This window comes from Fusarium keratoplasticum, chromosome 8 (assembly GCF_025433545.1).
Source record: "Fusarium keratoplasticum isolate Fu6.1 chromosome 8, whole genome shotgun sequence".
In the NCBI taxonomy this organism is placed as follows: domain Eukaryota; kingdom Fungi; phylum Ascomycota; class Sordariomycetes; order Hypocreales; family Nectriaceae; genus Fusarium; species Fusarium keratoplasticum.
This window is the reverse complement of record NC_070536.1, coordinates 2,031,116-2,052,390: the sequence shown is the minus strand read 5'-3', so window position 1 is coordinate 2,052,390 and position 21,275 is coordinate 2,031,116. Positions and strand designations below refer to the sequence as shown.

At 55.1% G+C, this 21,275-nt stretch overlaps 4 protein-coding genes across 4 annotated transcripts; 2 read left to right on the top strand and 2 right to left on the bottom strand.

The window, feature by feature from the left end:
* Positions 1-507: 507 nt before the first annotated feature.
* NCS57_01045700 (Zn(2)-C6 fungal-type domain-containing protein) lies at positions 508-2,602 on the bottom strand (the record flags this gene model as incomplete). The annotated part of the gene is made up of 4 exons (XM_053060202.1): positions 508-1,326; positions 1,382-1,522; positions 1,597-2,424; positions 2,543-2,602. The coding sequence occupies 4 exons, from the start codon at positions 2,600-2,602 to the stop codon at positions 508-510; spliced, it is 1,848 nt and encodes a 615-aa protein (XP_052910596.1).
* A 3,405-nt stretch (positions 2,603-6,007) lies between these two features.
* Positions 6,008-6,925, top strand: NCS57_01045600 (uncharacterized protein; the record flags this gene model as incomplete). The annotated part of the gene is made up of 3 exons (XM_053060201.1): positions 6,008-6,140; positions 6,212-6,721; positions 6,774-6,925. 3 exons carry the CDS (start codon positions 6,008-6,010, stop codon positions 6,923-6,925), a joined length of 795 nt encoding a protein of 264 aa, XP_052910595.1.
* A 1,238-nt stretch (positions 6,926-8,163) lies between these two features.
* On the bottom strand, positions 8,164-12,149 carry NCS57_01045500 (uncharacterized protein; the record flags this gene model as incomplete). Its single annotated transcript, XM_053060200.1, has 5 exons — positions 8,164-8,191; positions 8,372-8,642; positions 8,706-8,922; positions 8,978-11,269; positions 11,334-12,149. The coding sequence occupies 5 exons, from the start codon at positions 12,147-12,149 to the stop codon at positions 8,164-8,166; spliced, it is 3,624 nt and encodes a 1,207-aa protein (XP_052910594.1).
* Positions 12,150-18,231: 6,082 nt separating this feature from the next.
* NCS57_01045400 (uncharacterized protein) lies at positions 18,232-20,797 on the top strand (the record flags this gene model as incomplete). Its single annotated transcript, XM_053060199.1, has 3 exons — positions 18,232-18,385; positions 18,481-20,602; positions 20,659-20,797. 3 exons carry the CDS (start codon positions 18,232-18,234, stop codon positions 20,795-20,797), a joined length of 2,415 nt encoding a protein of 804 aa, XP_052910593.1.
* Positions 20,798-21,275: the final 478 nt, after the last annotated feature.

The window sequence follows — 21,275 nt, the reverse complement described above, 5'->3', positions numbered from 1 at the left end:
TTCTATACAGTGCTTTTTGTGGTGGTTGATCAAAAAGTGATCGCTTGAAGCATCACAACTATGAGCCGTGGTGACCATGTCTCGTCTTCTTTTATTTTCCTACGTATCCTTCGTCTTGTCATAAAGTTGATATTCCACAATGAGGATTTGTCGAATGCAGCCTCATTCATACGGATGCCAAGTAACTAAACCAATATGCTGAATTCATGCCAAAAGATGGCCCGGTGAAACCAGTAACGGAATTGCAATAACCCAACAAATGGAGATAGTATTGTGCCGACATTCTGTCAAACCAGGCCATAATAGGCCGTGTCCCAAACAACTCAACGCCTGAGAAAGCACAAAACACTCTAAACGTCGCCGACTGTGGTACAGCTTCCAGCTTCACGACCCTCACGGAAGCTCCTGATGCCCATGCCTGAACCACCGTCCCCAACCCCCCCCAAAAAATCACCCAGAATATGCGCCAGATTGTGCACCCAAAAACCCTCAGCCGATACCATGCCTTTACCTGACCCCCTTTGCCCCGCCTTTATTCAAATCATTTTCTGTTTTTACCTTGACCGAGTCTCGATGTGATCTCATAGAGTCCATCATGGACTTGGCATGGAGGATGCCCAGATCGCTCCAAATGCACTCCATCACCCCAATAGCCCAATCCCAATATGTATCCAGAGAGCCGGGGCCACAAGCAGCAGCCTGTAGATGGAAAAGAACGATCGGAAGACCAGCCGAACCTGAGCCTGCTCCTCCCATATTCTCCACTGGTATCGCGAATTTGTCGGTAAGGAGGGGGTGTCGCCAGTGTGTTGGTGTGCTGATGAGAGTATCTCGGGCCAGGAGCCGAACTACCTCGAGTCGGTTTTTGTATTCGGATGTCGTGACCAACGATGAACTAGATAACGGGTGTCTCGTGATAAAGTCTGCAATGATCCGGTTGAGTAGGGTCCTCGCCCAGCGGTAGTGACCCCACATTCGAGCGACAAACATATCGAAGTAGATGTGGTATTCACCCTCGAAGACCGCGGCAGGGGGTAGATCGTCTGTTTTCTCGGTGCGGAATCGCCATGTTGGCCCGAGTTTACGATCCCATTCCGCAAATGCGGCGTCGATGTCCAAAAGCTGCTTCAGCGTCGAGGTTGTATGTGGCCGGCCATCGCTGAGAACATATGTCTGAATATGTGTCGATAGTTCGATAAAGCGGCAAATCAACATGCCTAGGTCGGCAGCTGGGCGATCGGGGGGATCAAGAAGAGCATAACTGAACGTAATCCACTCATAGAACGGAGCTGGCAGAGAAGTAGCCGACATTTGCGCGGGGATGAACTGTGGAGGATTTATCAGTCGAGCGTTCGAGAGGTGTTGCGTAGATGCAACTCACAAGGCAATAGCACATCTGTAACATAGCCCGAATACCAAGGGAGGCTACTTCCGGTATAGGTAGCCATCTCCGTAGCAGAGCAACACCTCCCATCACATGAGCATGTACGTGGGCGATGTTCTGGGTTGCTCCCTTCACCAACTGCACAGGGCGGTTAGTAAATGACTTGATGGTAGAGAAAGCACTAGGAGAAAGTGAAAGAATATCAAGCTAACCATGGGGGAGGAAGATGAAGAAAATTCAGGGGTGAGGGCACACACCTCGAACATGGCAAGCATGACGACGGAGCGCATGGTAACCTCAAAGTCCGGCGTCACCGAAGTCTGGACAAGGCGGCCGGTCTGCTTCAGGGCCATTCCATATCTCTGGCGAGCCGTCGTCATCAAGTTGTGGTCACCCCTGAGATTCGACAAGCTGGCGAGACCGACAGCGGCCATGACATCCTGTACCGCGGGGTCCCATAACCATTCGGTAGAAGAAAGGTCTCCTGGGGTCTTGGGTTCGTCAGGGTGGCCGATGAGATAGCGGTTGATGTAGAACTGAACTCCCTGTTCTTCGAGGCTCGGGTCGACAGGAGTTGGGAGGCGTGGCGGTGGCAAAACGGCGACTGGCTGTGCTGCGGAGGCTGAAGAGGAGGTTTGGTGATATGAGTTCGGTGATGGAGGAGTTGGTGGTGACGTCTGATGGCTAACGAGTGACGAAGGAGAAGTTGACCAATATGCGGTGGATGAAGCGCTAGAAGATATCGCCGATGAGGGAGCGGAGTATGGTGCAAGCGTGGTATTAGTCGATGTGGAACATGACAGGGTCGGAACAGAAGAAGCGGCAGACGCAGAAGTCGATGCGCTAGATGAAGCTGAAGAGCTGGACGAAGCTTGTGAGGTCATTTCTGAACCAGATTCGCCAACGCCCCATTGCGCGTGTGCCTTTTGCATCACCTTGCTGCTCTCATCACGAAACATGAGAGACAGCTGGTCGCGATAGCCCGGACACCTCTTGCCGACGCGGATGCATTGTGAGCATTCTGGTTTTACCTTGTCACACTGAATGATGAACACTAGTCAGCCAAGAAATAGAAAGATTATGAGAAAGAGTTATCGGCAATGAGGCTGATAGATGTCATGCGACTGCCTTTGGCGCGATTCAACCGCGACAACGTACCTTGATGCGTCGCGTGCGACAGTTTTGACAGCCCTGGGAGGCTTTCCCACAGTACACCATGGTGATCCGGGGTTTTGCGGACAACGGCGGCGCCCTGCCGAGAGGTGGACGCCGGCGATCGTCGGTAGAACCGGAGCGGTGAGGTCGGACACACGGAGGAAGCGGAACCGGCGGGGAAACAACAAGCGGGAGGGCTAAGAACCCACGATTCCGAATGCAGACAAGACCCGTAGCGTCGGGAGCGCAAGAGCACCTCTTCAATCAGTCTCCACGGTGAGAAATCCCAGCTGTTGAACGAGTTGAAAGATGGCGTGTTCGGCTTGTCCGCTGCGATTTTGGGAGGCGCGCGTCCTGTCAGGCTTGAAACAAGAGGGGCGGCGAATCGTATCGTGAGCCCGCTGAGTGGTCTTGCTGACTGAATGACCGTCAAGGCAAAGGTCGAAGGGTCCGACGCAGGCAGAGGATGAAATTCAGGAGGCCGAAGAACCATTAGAAGAGGCTGCGCCCATCACGAGGAGCCTACGCGATCGAGCGCGCGCTGTTGGAGACCTCGTCCTCGTTGCGACGAACGCCGCCTCAGCCCGCCAGCCACTCACCTTGGGCTCAGACCCAGTCGCTCACAGCGCCTGTGATTGACCCTGCAGCTCACTTCCTCCAGGTGGTCCTCCTCCCGTTCCCGTTGCACTTGCTTGGCCTTCGACCTGCCCGCAGCCCGTTTGGCCGTTGTCGGTACACTCCCAGATCAATCACTCTCGCTCTCCGTGCAAGCCCGTAATGTTTCCGTCTTTGTTGCGGGGCCCCCGGAGCCCAGCGTGCAGGAGGCGTAAGGGGAGGTATGTGAAGAAGAGGTGCGTGGGGTATGTGGCTAGGTGCGGTTTATTATTCGGCACATGTGAGTGAGCCTCGCCTCGCCTCGCCTAGGTCGCCTGTGATTGCGAAGACGCCGAGTCAAGCAAGGGAGCGTACAGGGCCTGGTCGGTCTCGTCCAGCTCCAGCTGCGAGCGAATGCGGAGAAGCGAATGGGAGGGTGGGTGATGGTAATCAAGGCGAAGCAGCGGAGAAGGTGCAGTCGCAGAGTAGCAGCAGAGGCCGGAAAGGCAAAGGCGCCTCTGAACATCTATAAATTCCAGACGTGGATGCAGGGTCAGGAATGCGCAAAAGGTGAAAGTCGCAGCCCAGACGGAGACGGAGTCGGAAGCCAGGAGGTGCTCGGACTGGCAGTGGACCCGGAGTGACACAGGCACCGCGTCCTCGGAGATGGAGTCCCGCACACCGGCGCAAGCTATGGATGGTATTTGTTTATTTATGTACTGTGTCTATTCTAGACCCCGTCAGCACCAGTGTATGAAGGTGAAGTCGGTGTGAAGGCTGACGATCTCTAGCTTGTCACGTCCCATCATGACATCCATCGTGCACTAGCATTGACAAGCAAAGATGCCAAACCGCACGGATGTCGATACCGAGACCACAAGCCGATCCGAGCCTGGAAAAAATCTGTCACGCTGCTTAAAACTAGACCTTGCTGATACGAAGGGAGGAGCTCCTATTCGCACATGAAATACCTGAGGTGGTGAGGGGGGATCATGGTGGGCGGGACCTGGATGACAGGGACTGCCTGGCCACCAAGACTCGGGAGTGGACATTCTGAGCCATGGAGAATAGGAGGCGGCAGTGGGAGCAAGAGACTACACGAAAAGCACAAGGCGTGAGAGATAGGGGTCAAAGACACTGGTTGAGGTGATATATCACAGCCCCAACAAGGGTTCAAGCCTTGATTGTAACATGGTGGCAGAGGCTCAAGAGTCAAGGCAACCTCAAAAGTCAAGGCGAACGAAGTAAACCAACAGGGGACAGGGCCTTTGATGGCATTCTTATTCCGTGGCCGAAGTCGGGATCTCCTCTTTAATTGTTGATACGGTGAGTGTCCAAGTGCTGACAAGTATGAGAAACGTCCTTGAGATGGTGTCCGATCTGCTCACCCTACCCATTCTTTCACCACGACTCGAGTACAGCACCAAACTTGCGGTCCAGATGCCCCAGCCCATATAACCTGAAACAGGCCTCACAGGCCTCTAGTCGTCGCCTGGCTGAGTATTGACCAACACATCAGATGGGGTCTGGTATCCAGCTTACACGTATGCTTTCTCTTGGCACCACGTTCTGGTCCGCCCAAGCGCAGTCGACGATGGCGTTGATATGGCTTCTAGAGCCAAAGTCGACATTAGCATCGCATGTCCTTCTCACAGCCCTACTACCCAAAAAACAACCTTCCAACGGGGAAGCTGATGTGCATTCCCGCCCTTCTCCTGGGGGGCCAAGAGCCGGGACTCGGCCGAGCAGGCTCTACAGGGCTGCATGCTCGCCGCTAACACTGACCACGCTCGCTGATTCGCAAGTGTACGAACGTGTTTGATTAACGACCTGGCGGAACGAGACAGGTTAACCGTCTCTGGCTAGATGACGTCCGAGAGCCAATCTCTCTGACACTATCGCACGTGGAAGCGGAACATTTCGCCCTGGAATCGATTCATCGGCGGGTAGAGCCAAGAAGCGTCCTGTGCAGGTCGAGGGTAGGTGAGAAGTGTGCATCGCGATATGCGCAGACCATGGTGTTACACACTTCTCTTTGCCTCTGGCTCTATTGTAATACTTATTTGACTCCTTTCATTCCTTAATGCTACAGACCATGATTTCCTCACAAGCTACAAATCTAACTACTGCACAGTAGTACATGTCTGTGTTGCTCAACTCAAACCGGTCCCCATCCGTCGATGACGTAGTTGACGTATATCGGTCTACCCCAGATCTTTGTGCCCACCTTGGCAGGCCGGCTTTGCTGACCTTGCACCAGAACCAAACATTTCAGCCGCCATCTTCAATACGGGCATGGCCTTGCTTTTCGGTTCTCGGTGGAGGGCGGCGTAACGTCATACCCTTTTTATGGAGCCGCACTTTACATCATCCATCCAACATGAATAGCTAGGGAACCTCCAGCTCAACGTGCCAGGACCCTGTTGCATCTGTCGGTCGCGGCGTCATAATCCGTGCCGCCACATACGGGATGATGTTTGTCCTACCCAGCTCTGCCTTGAAGAGGCCCGAATAGCTGTTGAACCGGCATGTGCCGTGTACTGTAGTTACGTGGATAGCACAGCTGTACAATAGGTAGCTACACTACCCCTCGCACCAACATCCAAGCCAACAGGCCTGACGACGTCAGCGCGTGTTAAACCTCCCTTCCTCGATTGTCCTTGACTGTAGATCATTCGAGCTGCATTTAAACTTCAGCTATTCCCGTGATCTTCTCTTCATTCCCATACCACTTCAATTCCTTTTATTATACCCCAGTACGCACTCGATTTGAAACCAGGAAGCTCCCACCTTCACCACGCAAGATACCCCGCCAACTTACACAACAATCCGTCTGATACCCAAATTCCTTTATAATTCACCATCAAATACACCATGGAGACCATCAGCAACGCCGCCGCTGCCGCCGCCAAGGCTGTTTGGGGAGAGAACCAGCCCCAGAAGGAGCCCGTCTCTGGAGTCCAGGGTGACACCGCCAAGGGCGAGCCCTACGACGCCGGTAACCTGGGTAAGTTGTCTACTCTTAACACTCCTTAGGCCCCGGCCCTTGAAAGACCACCTCGCTAACACCCATTCAAGATACCCCTTCCCAGGAAAGGGTAGAGCAAAACTACAACGAGCGCACCCTCGGCCAAGAGGCTTCTGCCCCCAAGACCGCCAGAGTTGAGACACCCTCTGGAGAGGCTGCTGCATTTGGCGCCCAGTCCAAGGATGTCCGGGACACCTCCTCTGGCCAGAACGACACTCGCAACCCGGAGCGCGTGGGTCTAGAGAAGGAGAAGAACGCCGACCTCGAGGACGTTGACAACACTTCGGAGGGTAACACCGCTAAGCTGGGCGAGGGCCCCGGTCCCCGCCCTGTTGAGGTCGTCGCCAAGGAGAAGAGGGGCGATGCCGGCCGAGAAAGACCCCAGGAAGGCTTCTCCGAAGCGCCCCGTGAGATCGGCTCCGAGGGTGCTGCTACTTCTTCGTCCAAGTCCGAGAACCAGCCCGACCCTGCCCGGGATGAATATGTCCATGCCACCGGCTTCGCTGCTGACGGCGGAGACTTTGACGCCACCAAGCCTGGCGCTGGACGAGAGGCTGACCGTACGTTGACTTCTACCCATGCTTGCTTGATAACTGTCTAACTCTTTCCTAGGCCTCATGGAGGAGAAGGGTGCTCACCTTGGCGAGGAGTCCTCTTCCGGCTCACACTCGCATAAATCTCACGAGAAGCACTCTCACGATGACAAGCACAAGGACAAGCCCAGCCTCGGCGAGCGCATCAAGGCCAAGCTCCACAAGCACTAAACGAGGGGCGCAGGGTTATGAGAGAAGCAGACATGTTGTAATGACGAGAATGATATCCCACACGGCCTCTTTGTGTGTTGACCTCAGGTTGTTCGCTGTTGATAACCAGGGCCGTGTACATGTAGTTTTACCCACGTTTTAGTTTGAAACCACTCTTTCGAGGTGGTATTGTTCAATGAAGGCTGAGGCACAGGCTGCCTCCTGATTATTCAAACCACCAACACTCGAGATTACAGAGTCATGTGGCATAACTCTGCTGATGCAGGAAATATTGATCCCCTAATGCAGCTGCTGGAACATCTCGCTTCGCCTCTCATCCCCTTCAGGTTATGCCCAACAGGGCTTGTTGTCCCACCCCGTTGCAACCCCGAGACGGCACGGCGGGCCTGCACGTTCGGGTCGGGGACTGGGGGCAGCATGGATTGAAGCTGGGGTATGGGGTTTCGAGCAAGGGCAATGTTGCATGTTTGTTTCTTCTCAGCCCAGTAGAAGAATCATTAATCCTCAGATAGGTAGTATCATCCGGCTCCATGCGCCATTTCGCCAACCTTTACCCACCCATCCACACTATCTTGTGTATGTCTTCGCGGTCGAGGCGTCCTCCGCTCTCCTAGATGCTTGCTTGCTTGCTTCCATCATATCGTATCATTCGACCTTCTCCTAGATCCGTTCAGGTATATTCAATCCTCGTGCGGCCAGCGTACATCGTCCCATTGTCACCATCGGCCACCACTGAGTTTTCCCCTTCCTCCCATCAATGTTGGACTCGCCTCCTGTGTCGGAGTTCCCCCTTTCCCCTAACGGGCTCATTTCCAGTCCTGTTGGTGTAGCTTCCGAGTGTCCTCAACCTTATGTCTGAACATGTCGATAAGCCAGGCTATCGAGTAGAGACCACGATCAGAGTTGCCCCCATCAGTCTCATCGACACTCCCACTTCAATCTCCCCACGCTCTAGAACCCCTGCTGCCAACATCTACCACACCAACTTCCGCGGGCCGTCTCCCGACCAAGTTTCGCTGCGTTGCGCCGCTTCGCGCTCTATCGGGATGTGGGCGGCGCTGCTCACAGCGATGTGCGCCGCGTGCTGTAGCCAATCTCGTCCATCGCTGGTTGTCAGGATCGCGGCTAGGATCACAATCCCACCCATCCCGGCTTGTTTCCGACCCATTTCCAAGGTATCGTAGCGTGGATAGATGCGGTTGCATCGACGTCTCGGAACAGTTGCAAGGGGGCACTGCTTATAGGAAGCCAGACTCGGCAAGAACCCTGCAAATCAACAACAAGTCAAGTAAGCATTTGTCTCTCTTCATCATTACCGAGGTCTCCAGGTAACTACTCCTGAAGAGACCTCCGTCGCGGAGCCAGCCGAAACAAAACAAATCGGCTTATCAGAAAAAAGAAGGCACCCCTCCATAGGACGCGGGAGTATTCCGCAGTTCAACATACCTCACAATCTTCTCATCCTCTCGCTCACGAGGCTCGACTTGCAGACTCTTGTCATACATCTCGTGCACATCACCAGCTGCCTGCATGTTGTTTAAGATGTAGTCTTGCAGCTCAGGCACCGGCTGCAAGGAGTATCCCACGTTCTGGTACTGCTGAATGTCTCGGATGACTTCAGCAGTCTTAGCACGTTTGGCAAAGTTGATGAGGTTAGTCTTCTTGATGATGGACGGAATACCATCCTCGATAAAGGTCAGGTCGGTTAGATAGACACCTTTGTTGGTTGTGAGCATTGTGATCTATCATCTGCATCCATAGCAAGGGGAAGGATCCATACCGAAGAAAGGGATACAGGGGGGATTGGCTGCATGAAGCGCTTCTCGGTACTCGCCGAAGTTCTTGGTGCTCGCCATGACTCTCCGCATTGACTCCAAGGTGGTGTGCGTACGCTGGGGCACTTGATCCCATGTACGCTTGAGACGAGCAATGGGTGCGGTACCCAGGGCCGAGATGATGGAGGTTAGTGTGGAGAAGTTGTTGAGCGCACGGCAACGCTGCCTGTGTGTTAGCTTTGCTCCAAGGGGCTCGCTTGTATTCTGCACCACTTACATCGGCAACAGACACGAAGTGCTTGATAACAACCACTCGCTTCTTGACGTCCATCTGAGCTAGGATCATCTCGGCAACCCAGTTGGTCATTTGGTTCGAGTGGAGGATGAGGGCCTTGACGTTGGGGGCCAGATCAGGTTCGCCTTCGCCGATCTTCTTTTGCCAGGTCTTGTTCAAGCACTCAGTGGCCTTGATCTTGCCGTAGAGTCGTGATTCGACTATTGTGAGCTGTCGGGCGAATTCCACCACATCGATATCCAGAAACTTGAGCTTCTTCATATTCTTTGGCATGATTGGAGTGGGGGTGTTTTGGTTCACCGTCTGGATCATCCTTCGAGCTCCAGCCTCCTTGCCGCTCAATCTCTGATCCAGGACTGCCATCAGGGGTGCCGATCCAGGGGTCTCTGTTGATTTGACGGTATCCTTTGCAAATGTGTAAACGTCCCGGATAAGCTGTTTGGACTCCTCGTTGTATTCTTCCATCCAGAAGTTGTCGAACCAACTCTTGAGGATATTGACCACTCTGAAACGGATGAGTTTCTGCTTTCGGTCTCTCCACATCTCGTAGTCCGCTTGTGTCAGGCCTTCGGGTGGTTGAATTCCAAATCGTTTTACGAGGAGCTCGAAAAGTTCTCGAGCAGAAGTGAAAGAACGGTAGGTGAGGAGGAAGGTGTTGTTGAAGTTCGAGTCAAGCTTGTCATGGCGGGTGAGCTGCTCAACAAGGGCAAGTAGAGAGCCTCCCTTGACAGTAGGCGGCGAGGTCTTGGCATCCCAAGATACTTCATGCTCGAAGTCGAGGAGCAAGAATTCCGGTGTATCCTCTGTGACCGGAACTTGGGGTGAAGGATCTTCGCCAAAGATCTTCTTGACCTTCGAGTAGTCGCCCTTGCGGAAGTTCCCTGGCGCAGGATCTCCTTCGGTGAATGACTGTGATGAAACTAGTGCTGGTCTCACAGGAGCAGTCCTTGACTCTGTTCGTTGGTGTGGGCGGTCGTATGGCATCGTCTCACCTCTTTGTAGAGGTGCCCGGGTGAAAGGTTCATCGTGAGGCCGTTGGTCCATTTGATGCTGTTGCATATTAATCTGAACTTGTTCAGAGAGAAGTTGTAGAGAGAATCCGATATGTGAGGAGTTTGTTTCCAGTGCTCGTGCGCATGATCGAACATATTCCAGGCGGTTTTCCATCGCTTCACCTCGAACCTCAGTCCATTCATCGGCCAAAGGACCGGCAACGGCCTGGCATCCCAAGATAAGGTCAGAAATGTTGTCGTAGAGGCTCTGTTTATGGGTGCCAAAATCGGATAGTTGAGGTGTCTGGAAGCTGTTCCCCAAGGATGACAGATCGATGGACTCAATCATGGCAACCCATTGCCTAAAAGTCTCCAGCACTCTGCCACCTGCAAAACAGACGTTGTTCCCAATCACTTCATGTCTGTAGGGCGTGATGATCTTTTCTGGCACAACGAGGCTCTTGTCGAGTTCGCGGATGCTGGATACCAGAATGCGCTTCTGTTCATCGAGCCGTTCTAGTAGCTTGTTGTCCAGGATAGCTGTTGGCTCTACAACGCCTTCATCGTCTTCGAGGAAGTTGGCGGTTATCTCATCTCGAGGGCCCAGTCCGTTGTTTTGCCAGCTGCCACCAGTTGTGCTACCAATGACAAAACCAGGGAAGAGACGAGGAATCTCCTCGCCGCGCTGTTGTCGAGCGACTTCCACGTAACTGAACACACCCAGAAGGACACCGTCGGCTTCCTGTAGACATTTCTGGATGGACTCAGCATTGGGCCAGTCGGCGGCAGCAATGTGGGATGAGATAACGAGCTTCGAGAACTTGGACATCATGTCCCGGAAGTGAGGGTACAGAGCCTTATTTGTTGAGATGATGGATGGCTGGCCGGAGTGATTGTCAGTAGTTCCAGAACCAGCGGCCAGGAGTAGTCGTAGGTGATCGGATATATCCTCGGCTCGCGCTACATATTCTGAGCGATTATTGTTGGTGATGGCCTCACGATACCGGTCGATGGCACGCCTCATGTTGGAAACAAGAAGAGTCCAGCTGAGCGAAGGTGTAGATCCATCATCGAAGAACGAGCGAGGAACTGTGGCTGTCGTTGGAAGATTATAGGTAGTGCTAGTGAACGAGGTAGCTGAAGCTATGTTTGGAACCTGGCCGGCGGCAAGATGGCCGTTCGGCGAGGTGCCATTTCTTGGGCGACCAATGGGTGATGCGCCATTGATGGAGTCCATGGATGTTGAAGGCGACAGAGCACCGAACGAGGCACGATTCCGGTGCTGCAAGACAAATGTTAGCGGCTACATCAACTACAGATGAGGAATATATGTGTCGTTTAAGCACCTTTGAGCGTCGTGCAAGCCTCGAGGAGTCGCCTTCGGCTTCAGACGCTGAAGTCAGCGACTCGTCGTCTTCGTCCTGAGTTAAGCCGCGCGCCATCATCTCAGGGGGCGGCCTTGTCTTATCAGGGATGTTGACGTTCATTCGGTCTCGCGGTCCGGTCTCGTTTGCGGAAACGGGAGACTCGAGGGGCAGTTCCATGCTGCGATCACCCGTCATCATGTTGTAGTAGAATAGGCGACCATCGGGGGTGGCCTGCGGAATCCAGAAGTCGGCTCTCGAGCTGTCGCCTCCATCAGTGCCCTCGAGCGGAAGACCCACGGGCATATCCTGTTCAGAGTCGTCGTCTTGTTCGTAGTTGTCGTCGTAAATTTCAGCGTCTTCGGCGTCATCCTCAACGTTCTCGAGAGCGCCATTGTGGGCGGCGTCGGGGAGGTCGTCTGGGCTCGTGATGATCTGACAGTAGTTGCTAGGAAACCAGCCTCGAACGCCGTTGATGACACCATCCCACCAGCCGCTCTCGAGCTGGGTGATGACCTGGATGACATCGCCTTCGTGGAAACTGAGACTGGTGCGGTCGTCGGCCTCATAGTCGTAAAGGGCGCGAACGTACATGGTCCCCATGGGGGCGGTACCGACGATGCCGTTCATGACGCCCCAGGCGGGATCAGCCCGAGTCGAGGAAGAATGTTGATCGGAGGCTTGAACGGAGGCAGGCGTGATGCGCGCGGACGCGGACGGAGAGTCGCCGGAGGGGTCGTGGATAGTGCGCGAAGAGTGGATACTTGGCGGCACGGCGGCGGTCTGTATCTTGAGCATGTCGGGTTGCGGCGGCCAAGCTCACCTCAGGACATGGTCAAAAGCGGCAGGCCTATCGCTGATCCAAGGATGCCGAGTTTGACGATAGCAATTCGTAGCACGGCAAAGATGGCGCAGCAGCATACCACGAGGCTCGTCTCGTCAGGAGTCGCAGGAGACGCGGGAAGTCGCAGGCTCGCTTGGAAGGCACAGAGAGGAGGACGAGAATCCAGGGGGGGTTAGAGGGGCGACCACACTGGGATCAGGCCTGGATGCGTGTGGTGGGCGAGGGGCTGAGAGGAGGAGGGCGGCGGCGGGCGGTTGGCTGAGACCAGACCAGAATGGACTGAGCAGGTCGGCCGTAGTCGTCAAGGCGCTGCTGCAAAAAGACGGTATAGAAGAGGCAGAGAAAGGCCAGTCAAGGCTACCGCGAGCAGAGGACGATTTGCTGGAGGGCCTACTGGAGAGGCATTGACTTGGCCTCTGGAGATCCGAAGCGGACAGTTCTGGGGTTGCTCGGGCCGTCGTGCGTCGTCTCGGAAAGCCAGGAAAGGGGAGTTGGAGCTTGTTGTTGCGAGTGTTGAAGTTGATGTGGGAGCAACGGACCCGATCAGAAACTAAGGAGGGGTTCTATTCCGCAGCATCTACCTATGGACACCCATCCATACCCAGCAGCGCGGATGGACACTAACAGCCCAGCTCAGGTTCAGCGACACGACAGGACGGGACAGAGGCATTCAGCACTCCACTCCATGAATTTCTCCACTGGAAAATTACCACCTCGCGCCCTGATGAAACCTTTCCTGTCCCTGGATGGACTCTTTTGGGTAACCGGTCGAGTTTCCAAATTTACTACGTACAAAAGCATGAGTGAGGGATCAGCAGCTTGGAGTTTGTGGTGACGCTTCATTGCGCTGGCGGTTGGATCATCCAGATATGACGGGCTCCCAGAAGCTGGAAAGCTAATCGTCGTCAGTCAGCCCAAAGCGTACCTCAATACTTCAAGACTCCGACTGCTCCAGGACCGACCAGGTGTCAGTGCTCGTCTCTTCTTGTTATCGAGATTAGACTTGCTGTTTCTGAACCACGGTCCCAACGGCTTGAGGTCGCTTCGCTACCAGGATAACGGAAAATTAGAGGGGACAGCGGAGTTACAACCAGAGGTGGTATCAGAGAGTTACAAACTCCCTGAGTGAGGTATAGTATGCACCTCAAGGTCATTGCTTGCGCTCGGAACCTCAAACACACAGACCACGGGTGGCCATGATTAAGGAGGCGGGGGAGCGGTGCAGAGGACCGCCGATCGCTCGCCTTTCTTCTCTTCTTCTTGAGCTACTCAGGTCTTTATAATTCGCAGAGCGAGTGACCTGCAGACTGCAAGTGATAATGCAACGACAAGTCCATTGTCCAGCCAGCGGCCTCAAGTGACGTGCTGTTGCTTGTCGTGCCCATCGTTCATCGCGATGATGTGCGATTCCCGCAGCCCCTCCACCACCACGTCCACTTCCACGTCCATGCTCTCCTGATTCTTTGCTCAATCCGGACGGACCCTGCGATGAGTCAGCATCTCAATAGATCCATGACCGGGAATCTTCCGCGGACGGTGCAATTTACGCCGTAATGCCATGGCGACCAAGTCGCTAACGAGCACCTAACGGGAGGACGTTGCTGTCAGCCTTGTCTCTGCTAATCTCCTGATAGGCGCTCCGTGTCGAGACCGCTGGGGCCCTTGTCCTCCCAATCTCGCACTCATCTCCCCGTTTTCTGGACGGGCTGGTTGCCTGAGGTTGTGTGGTTTCGTAACCCGCTTCCCCCACTCTATCGGAGGGCCAACCAGCCTGACCTCCCAGTGTTGACACTGTGCCAGTCGTTTTCCCTTTCCTCCTCTCATTCCCGGTGTGGCTCCCCTGATCCATTGTGCGTCGAACTCGTCCAGGACGCGCAGTTCGATCAAGACTGTTGAGGCCACGGTACGATTACAACCCAGCTGCGCGCATAAGCTTTGGATTCCAGGGTTGCATCCCGTTGACCGCTTTACGCATGGCCAGAAGTCGGTATTACGAGAAGGCTGGAGAGAAAACAGCAGCAACTCAAAAAAGACAGAAATCAAAAAGAGCAGGAGAAAAAGGACGCCAGTGAATGCACTCCACCATCCATCGTCTTGACACCACGTGGAGCACGCCCCAAACCATGGCTCCCTACTCCGGGAGAGTGCCGCGGACCCGCCCGCTATAGCATCAAGATGGACTAGCCCCGTTGGCGTGGATCATCTAAAAGTCAACCAGCGAGGCGAGCTCGTAACCTTGGTTCTACAAACGCAAGGGTCCGAGAGGAATTTGCCCTGGAGCGTCGCTTCAAACTCCTTCCAAACCTTCACACACTCATGATACCGTTGGAAGAAGCGCAGCATGCACCGTCCCGACCCGGCCCGCTCTCCTGGAGCTAATTCCGATTACCAGTTGCGGACAGATAAACGTATCGCCCGTTGATGCGCGTCTTTGTCGTCAACAGTGCAGGCATAATCATGTGGTTTTCATGCTCCCCCACAAGCTCGGCCCTCGGGTGTTATCTCACTGCAGATGGATAGAAGCCCCTCATTGCCCTCCCTCCTCGAGACGACGACATCCCCCTCCATTTCTCGCCGGGTGGATTTCGCTGTTGGATCCTTTCGGGCGCCAGTGCCGTCCGACCGTTGCGGGGTACGGCAGCATCAGAAGGACAAATAGGTTGCAGATCCGAGGGGGCCGGACGCCTTGGAGGGGCTCCAGTAGCGCATCTCCCAGGTTTCCATTCTTCCACAGCGAGATGAGCCCTTCTAGCTCGCAATCCGTCGCCCTGGAGCTGACGACTGAGACGGACGTTCGGTTGTGCTCCTCGACCAGCGTTACCAACGCTGCCATTCCTCTGGCTCTCTTGCGCTGTGGCTTGCCCCCTGGCGTTGTGGATACGAGAATGGATCACTCAAGACGCAGCCCTCAGCAAATACGGCAGAAACGGAGCTCATCTCTCACCGTATCTCAGCTTGTCGGTCAGAAGTGAGGCCGAACGGAGGAGTACCATTGTCCTGGAATGGACCCGTCAATGATCGCTTCTGCTCCTGTCGATCCCGCGGGCTAGATTTATCGTTCATGCCATGGCAGCTTCAATGACGGAATCATACATATGTATTTTCTCGTTGTGGGACCCGTTTGCACCTCTCCAGTGCTTGCCACACTGCCCAGACTCTGGTCGCTTTTGCAATCTTTGATTCATCCCTTGCTCCCCTCGGGGAGATATCATTTCCATCGAGAACCCCTATCTTGTGGGAAACGGAACGACCGATAATGGGCGATTGGTGTCTCTCTGGATTGCAAAGAATGTTCACCCAAGGGGGGAAATGATCTGTACTTGGCCTCCTCTGGCCCGTGGGACATGGCTCATCCGTGTCTGTTTTCGTTGCTTTGGTTGGGTGAAGCGATGTTCCAGAACCGTATGCATGGATGCCACGGACTGATAGATCGAACCTTGGTGGCTACGGCACATGAAAAAGCTGAAAAGTCCAAGTGTTCCATCCACAGTGATATACCCATAGGCTGGTGATATAAAAAGGTCGATGAAATTACCCCCGATTCTGGAGATTAAAGTGACCCAAAGTCGGTCTAAGCGGCGAGCCGTGTCGATGGGGAACCTGACACTATGCGCGCTCCATCAATAGACGCAAGTGATACACCGCAATCCGCGAACGCGTACAGTGCATATTGTGCCGGCAGACAGGGGGGCCCAACGCGAGGCCGGCCGGACAGTCTCACCAGTCTCCCCGTGTAGCCCGTCCCCACCAGGATAGACGTGCTTGACCGGGGAGATTCGCATCAAGTGGGCCGCGGGATGCAAGGCGCGCTCACGACTGGTCATGATCCAAGGCCTTGCGCCGGTGCTCTGGGAACGGGATCTCTTGACAGGCGGCCGTGTCATGACGCTACACCTGAATTGCGCTGGTGGTGGAGGAGGGAGGAGAGCAGTGCTGGGAGGTCGAGGCCGCACAGCAGGGTAGGGTGCGAGGTTGCAAGGCCAGAGCAAGAACAGAAGCTCCCCTCACCAGACAGGCCCGGTGATGTATTGCTGGAGCTTTCTGGAGCTTCCCCGCCTGATCGCAACAAGCCTGACCTCGAAGATTTGACGATTTTCCGATCACGTTCCCAAGATCTGGCTGCTTCTGGATTCTGGGCCGATGCGCGGCAGCAGGATACCGGTTCTCGTCTCGCCTCTTGCTGTGTCATCGTGGTGGCCAGTGATTATGTGCGGTGTCTCGTGCCTCGTTCCTTGCCCTCTGGTCCTCCACGCTCCTTGGTTTGGCTCCCACCCCTGCCTCATCGCTGACTGCTCGCTGGTTGTTTCGTGGCCTCGCGCACCCCCTGGTCTCCTGGTTGCCCTTGCCATGAGCCCCGGCTTCTCTCGTCCCCGTGGACTCTCTGGACCGTGGATTTGTGGGCCGTGGGCCTCGGACCGCCAGCCTTTAAGGCGGACTCGACGGATCACGGTGGAGAGCCGTTCCCTGTCCGTCCGGCCAGGTGTCTCGACACCGACATTGACTCCGACTTTTGCTGGCCGTCACCGACTCAAAGACTCGCAGAGAGTCGACATTTTGCCCTTGACCGACGATTTTGCGAATGGGACGGCGCCTGCAACTTTGCGTTAGGGCCTGCAAGAACAAGCAAAACCGCTTCCCCGTCCGGACCCTCATCGGCGGGCATGGTCTCCATCGTGTCCACTGAAGGAGGAAAGAAATCACAAAGAAAGCAAAAAAGGCGGAGTCAGGGCTTGTGCCGGGTGCAGGAACTCTCAAGCAGGAGCAGAGTGCTGACTGCAAGTATCTCCTGCCTCTCTCGATGCCCAAGAGTACCTCTGAAGGGGAGGGAGCATGTACTTGTGTCTCGTACCTCGAATTGTCGTACCTCGCTTGCCGGCCGTCGTGTCTCGGCCAACGGCCAGTGCTGCTTTAATTGACGGGGCCTGTTGGCCGCTCTCAGGCCAGGTTCTCCTGACAGAATTTTCACCCTCGTCACTCGTCCGCCTTGCCCACAAGCTGAGACGCTGCTCGCTACGTCCGTAAAGGGCTTAGAGGCTGAGGGCTTGAGAGGGACCGGCAATGGTGCCCCTCGTCACCCCTCCACTGAAATGGCCCCGCTGCTGTGTCAGTGGATCCATCTGGTCGCAGTCCAGCGCAGCGCACTCGTTTGCTGCGTTCCGCCCCAGAGGGCAAAGGGCCCGGTCTTACAGGGGGGTAGGGAGGGGCCAGCCGGCCTGGCACTGCTGATTGCGCGCTGAAGGGTGCTGCTGCATAGCGCTGCATTTGTGCTGTGCTCACTAGCCTAGGTCAACGCGGGCGGCATGCCATCCATCTGGACGAGCATCCATGGATGGTGTCTGGCGGGGTGCTCGGTGTTGCTTTGTGCTGTCCAGTCCAGTTGTGCGCTCGCTGTGCTGGCACGAGTGCCCAGCCTCAGCAAGTGACTCTCTCAGCCACCCCTCCTCTCTCCCTCCCTGGGTCGCTCCTCCCTCCCTCGCGGTTTCCTCTTCTTGGTTTTCCAAGTTCCCCTCCTCCCCTCCCCACCCAGAAAATAAGTGCCCCCCAACTCCCGGGTCACTCTCCCCTCCGGATTTCTCCCCCCTCTCTTTCCCGTCCGCCCCTCTAAGTATTCTGCGCCTTCTCCTCGCTTTTCTTCCCTCCTTCTTACATCCCCCCATCACCACCTCACCTCTCAACAATCATCCCGCACCAATCTGCCCGTCTCATCCGACCGGTGTACAGCTTCGACAAGGCCATCCAGAGCCCTCAGATATATACCACCCACACAATCCCGCCTTTCCATGATCAACATACAATCATATCCAATGACCATCATTACGCTCGAGTCCACCGCAGTCACCCTTTAAACCCCACGGGAGCGCCGCGCAAGCGAGGAGCTAGCAGTCGAGAGCGAGAGCGAGAGCAACAACCTACGAACCAGACGATATTCAACCATCGTGCTGTCGGGCCCAGCCTAATTGCCCGATTTCCGAGCGCAACTTTGCCGTCGTCTTCTGTCGCCATCCACCTACGGAAACGCGACTTGACTTCGTCGAGATGCCCGGTGCAAGCGTAGCAGTCCTCCCGCCCCCCGCGGCCTCGACAGCGTCCTCGCGAAAGGCCTCGCTGGCACCCGAGCGCAAATACAAGTGCCAGTTCTGCAACCGGGCCTTTAGCAGGAGCGAGCACCGCAGTCGCCATGAACGATCACGTATGTGCCACCCCCTCTCGCCCCTCGTACCAGCCATCACCCCACGTCCCCTCCTTCACACTATCTCGCTCATCCATCCGCTAACCATACTGTAGATACCAAGGAGCGTCCTTTTAAGTGCATGAAGTGCCGAAGTACCTTTGTTCGTCGCGACCTTCTTCTGAGACACGACCGTACTGTCCACGCCAAGGATGGCGGCATTCCCCTTCACAGCGATGGCAAACGCCGAGCCGGCCCCAAGACTCGAGCTATCGGCACACCAGCAAAGTCATCCATCGCCATCGACAGTTCGACGCTAGAGCAGATGGAATCCGGCGCCGACAGCATCTTTGATGTAGAGGCCGCCGCCATGCTCGTGGCAGACCTACACCACAAGGCCACTGCCGCGATGCGCGAAGATCATTCCTACGAGGATAGCCCGTCCATGGCATACTCCCCACACAGCTCCTCAGTCATGGAGTCCACAGTGACATACCCATCTGGCGCCATCGCATTGCCCCAGGTTCAGTGGGACGGCTTCATGTCCCAATCAGTGACCGAGCCCAAGGCGCACTCTATCACTTCGAGCACTTCTGGATCCTTCGAATCTCAGCAATCTTTCGCCAGCGGAACCACCTTGCAACCTAACTCCAACCAGCTTCCTCCCATCGGCGGACAGAACTGCAACGGCCTTGTGCCAGCACTTCAGTCAATGATCAACTCATTACCAAACTCTGCCGCGGGCCCTCCTTCTCCCTGGGTCTCAGAGTCATCAAAGTCCGGTTACAAGGCACCCGAAGTGATGGGGGATGACGAACGGAACGCAATTTTGGACCACATTCGCAGCGCTGACAGCGAGCACGCCATTCCCGAAGGTTTCCGTCTTCCTGGCCTGGGCTCCTTGAACCGTTATCTGTCGACTTATTTCGGTCTCTTCCATCACCACCTGCCATTCCTACACCCCGCTTCTTTCCACCCTACCAAGGTCTCTCCACCATTGTTATTGGCAGTCCTCAGCATCGGCGCCCTCTACGCCTTTGACCAAGAGCAGGCTTACATGCTACACATCGGCTCCAAGGTTCTTGTTAACCAGTTCCTTCAGAGTAAGGAGAACTTCAGCTCTCGCAAGTGCCCTCTGTGGACCATGCAGAGCAATCTCTTGAATATGGTGTTCGCCAGCTGGAGTGGTGACCCCAAGGGTCTTGAATGGACGTGCTCAATTAAGAGTCTCCTTGCCAACATGGTCGCTGGCAACAGGTATGAGCTCAAGCTTCGTCAGGAAGCTCGCGGTACAGCCAAGCCAACGCGCGCTGAGTGGGTTGAGGACGAGGGTTGCCGTCGTACATACTACGCCGTCTACATCTTCTTTGGTCTGCTAACTCTGACCTACAACCACACCCCAGCTATCAGCTTCAGCGAGTTCGAGGACCTTCAACTTCCCTCTACTGAGACGCTGTGGAACTTGCAAGTTTCAGACGAGGCGACATGGCAAGAACACCTCAAGGCGTCGACTACTGTGACCTTTATGGAGGCACACGACAACCTCTTCCAGGGCGAGACTCTCCGATACAGCACATTCGGAACACGCGTCATGATCAATGCTCTCTTCCTCGAGGTTTGGTACCACAAGCGCAGCCCCGAGGCCCTTCAAGACGTGGTTACCGAGTACAAGCTGCGACTCGCATTGGAGACTTGGGAGAAGTCTGTCGACAATTGCGAACCCGAGGCCTTCCCGGTTCCCATCAGCGCCCCCCACAAGGGCCATCCCTTGATCTTCAACGCTAGGGCCATGTACCGCAACGCCCGCGCCCGTCTCGAAGTTGACCTGAAGGCGGTGCAAGAAGCACTGCGTTACCATGACCCCTATGAGGTTGCTGCAGCCATGACACACGCTCGGGATCGCGTGAAGCGTTCGAGTGAGATGATCAAGGTCATCGAGGAGTGCTACAACTGCCTCGAAACAGTCGTCTCCCAAGGAGTTCGATGGATCGCGCGTGTATCGCCGACCAACTGGAGTGTGGAGCACGCGCTCTGCGGGATGGATCTGATGATCATCCTGTCGTTGTGGCTGTATCGCCTGGAACATGACGAGGAGCCCGCGACCCAGGAGGAACTGGCCATGTACAACAAGATTCGTCAGCTCTTGATCAAGGAGATTGATGAGAACTACATGTCTCAACTGAGTGCAGTTGTGGCACGACTTTGGGGCTCTATACTTGACGAAGTTGTTGTTTGGGGGTAAGTCCGTTCGTTATCAATATTTGTGACTGTGCAAGTGCTAACGTCTTTTGCAGTATTACACGACTCATGGGCGAGTCTTTCAAATTGCATTCTCAGGCCCTCGTTGGCTATGTCGACGACCCTGAAGCTTCCTCGAATGTCAGCACCCCGTCTATGACCTCCCAGGGGGCGGACGAGGACAGCGTGTACTAAAACTAATCGGCGATGACTGAAACGACATTTCCTTTGTACGCCCATGGCTGGGTTGGGCTTTTCCTTGTCTCCTACGCATATACCTCTCTGTTATTCTTTTGGTCTGGTCTGGTCTGGTCCGGTTTGGTTTTCATCGTTCTCTCTGACTTCCTCGTTTCCGGCGCGAAGGGCTCAGGAGGGGGTTGGACTCGTCATCTCTCCTTGCACATCTATTTCCTACGGTTATTTCATTATCTCCTTGGCGATACCCGAGACAGGGCGGGTAATCGCAATGTCCAAAATCTATTGCAGGTCTGTTGGTGGGCACATTGGGTGCCCTTTCTTCGTCTCTCTTTTTCCTCAGCATGATTTCAAAGGGTCAAACGGCATTAATCGGGCGGGGGTCAAGGACGGGGATCGGGAAACGGTTTTGACATTGGGCTTGCGCCCCGGACAGAGGGAACTGGATCATTTGCGCAGTGACAGCGCATGCTAATGA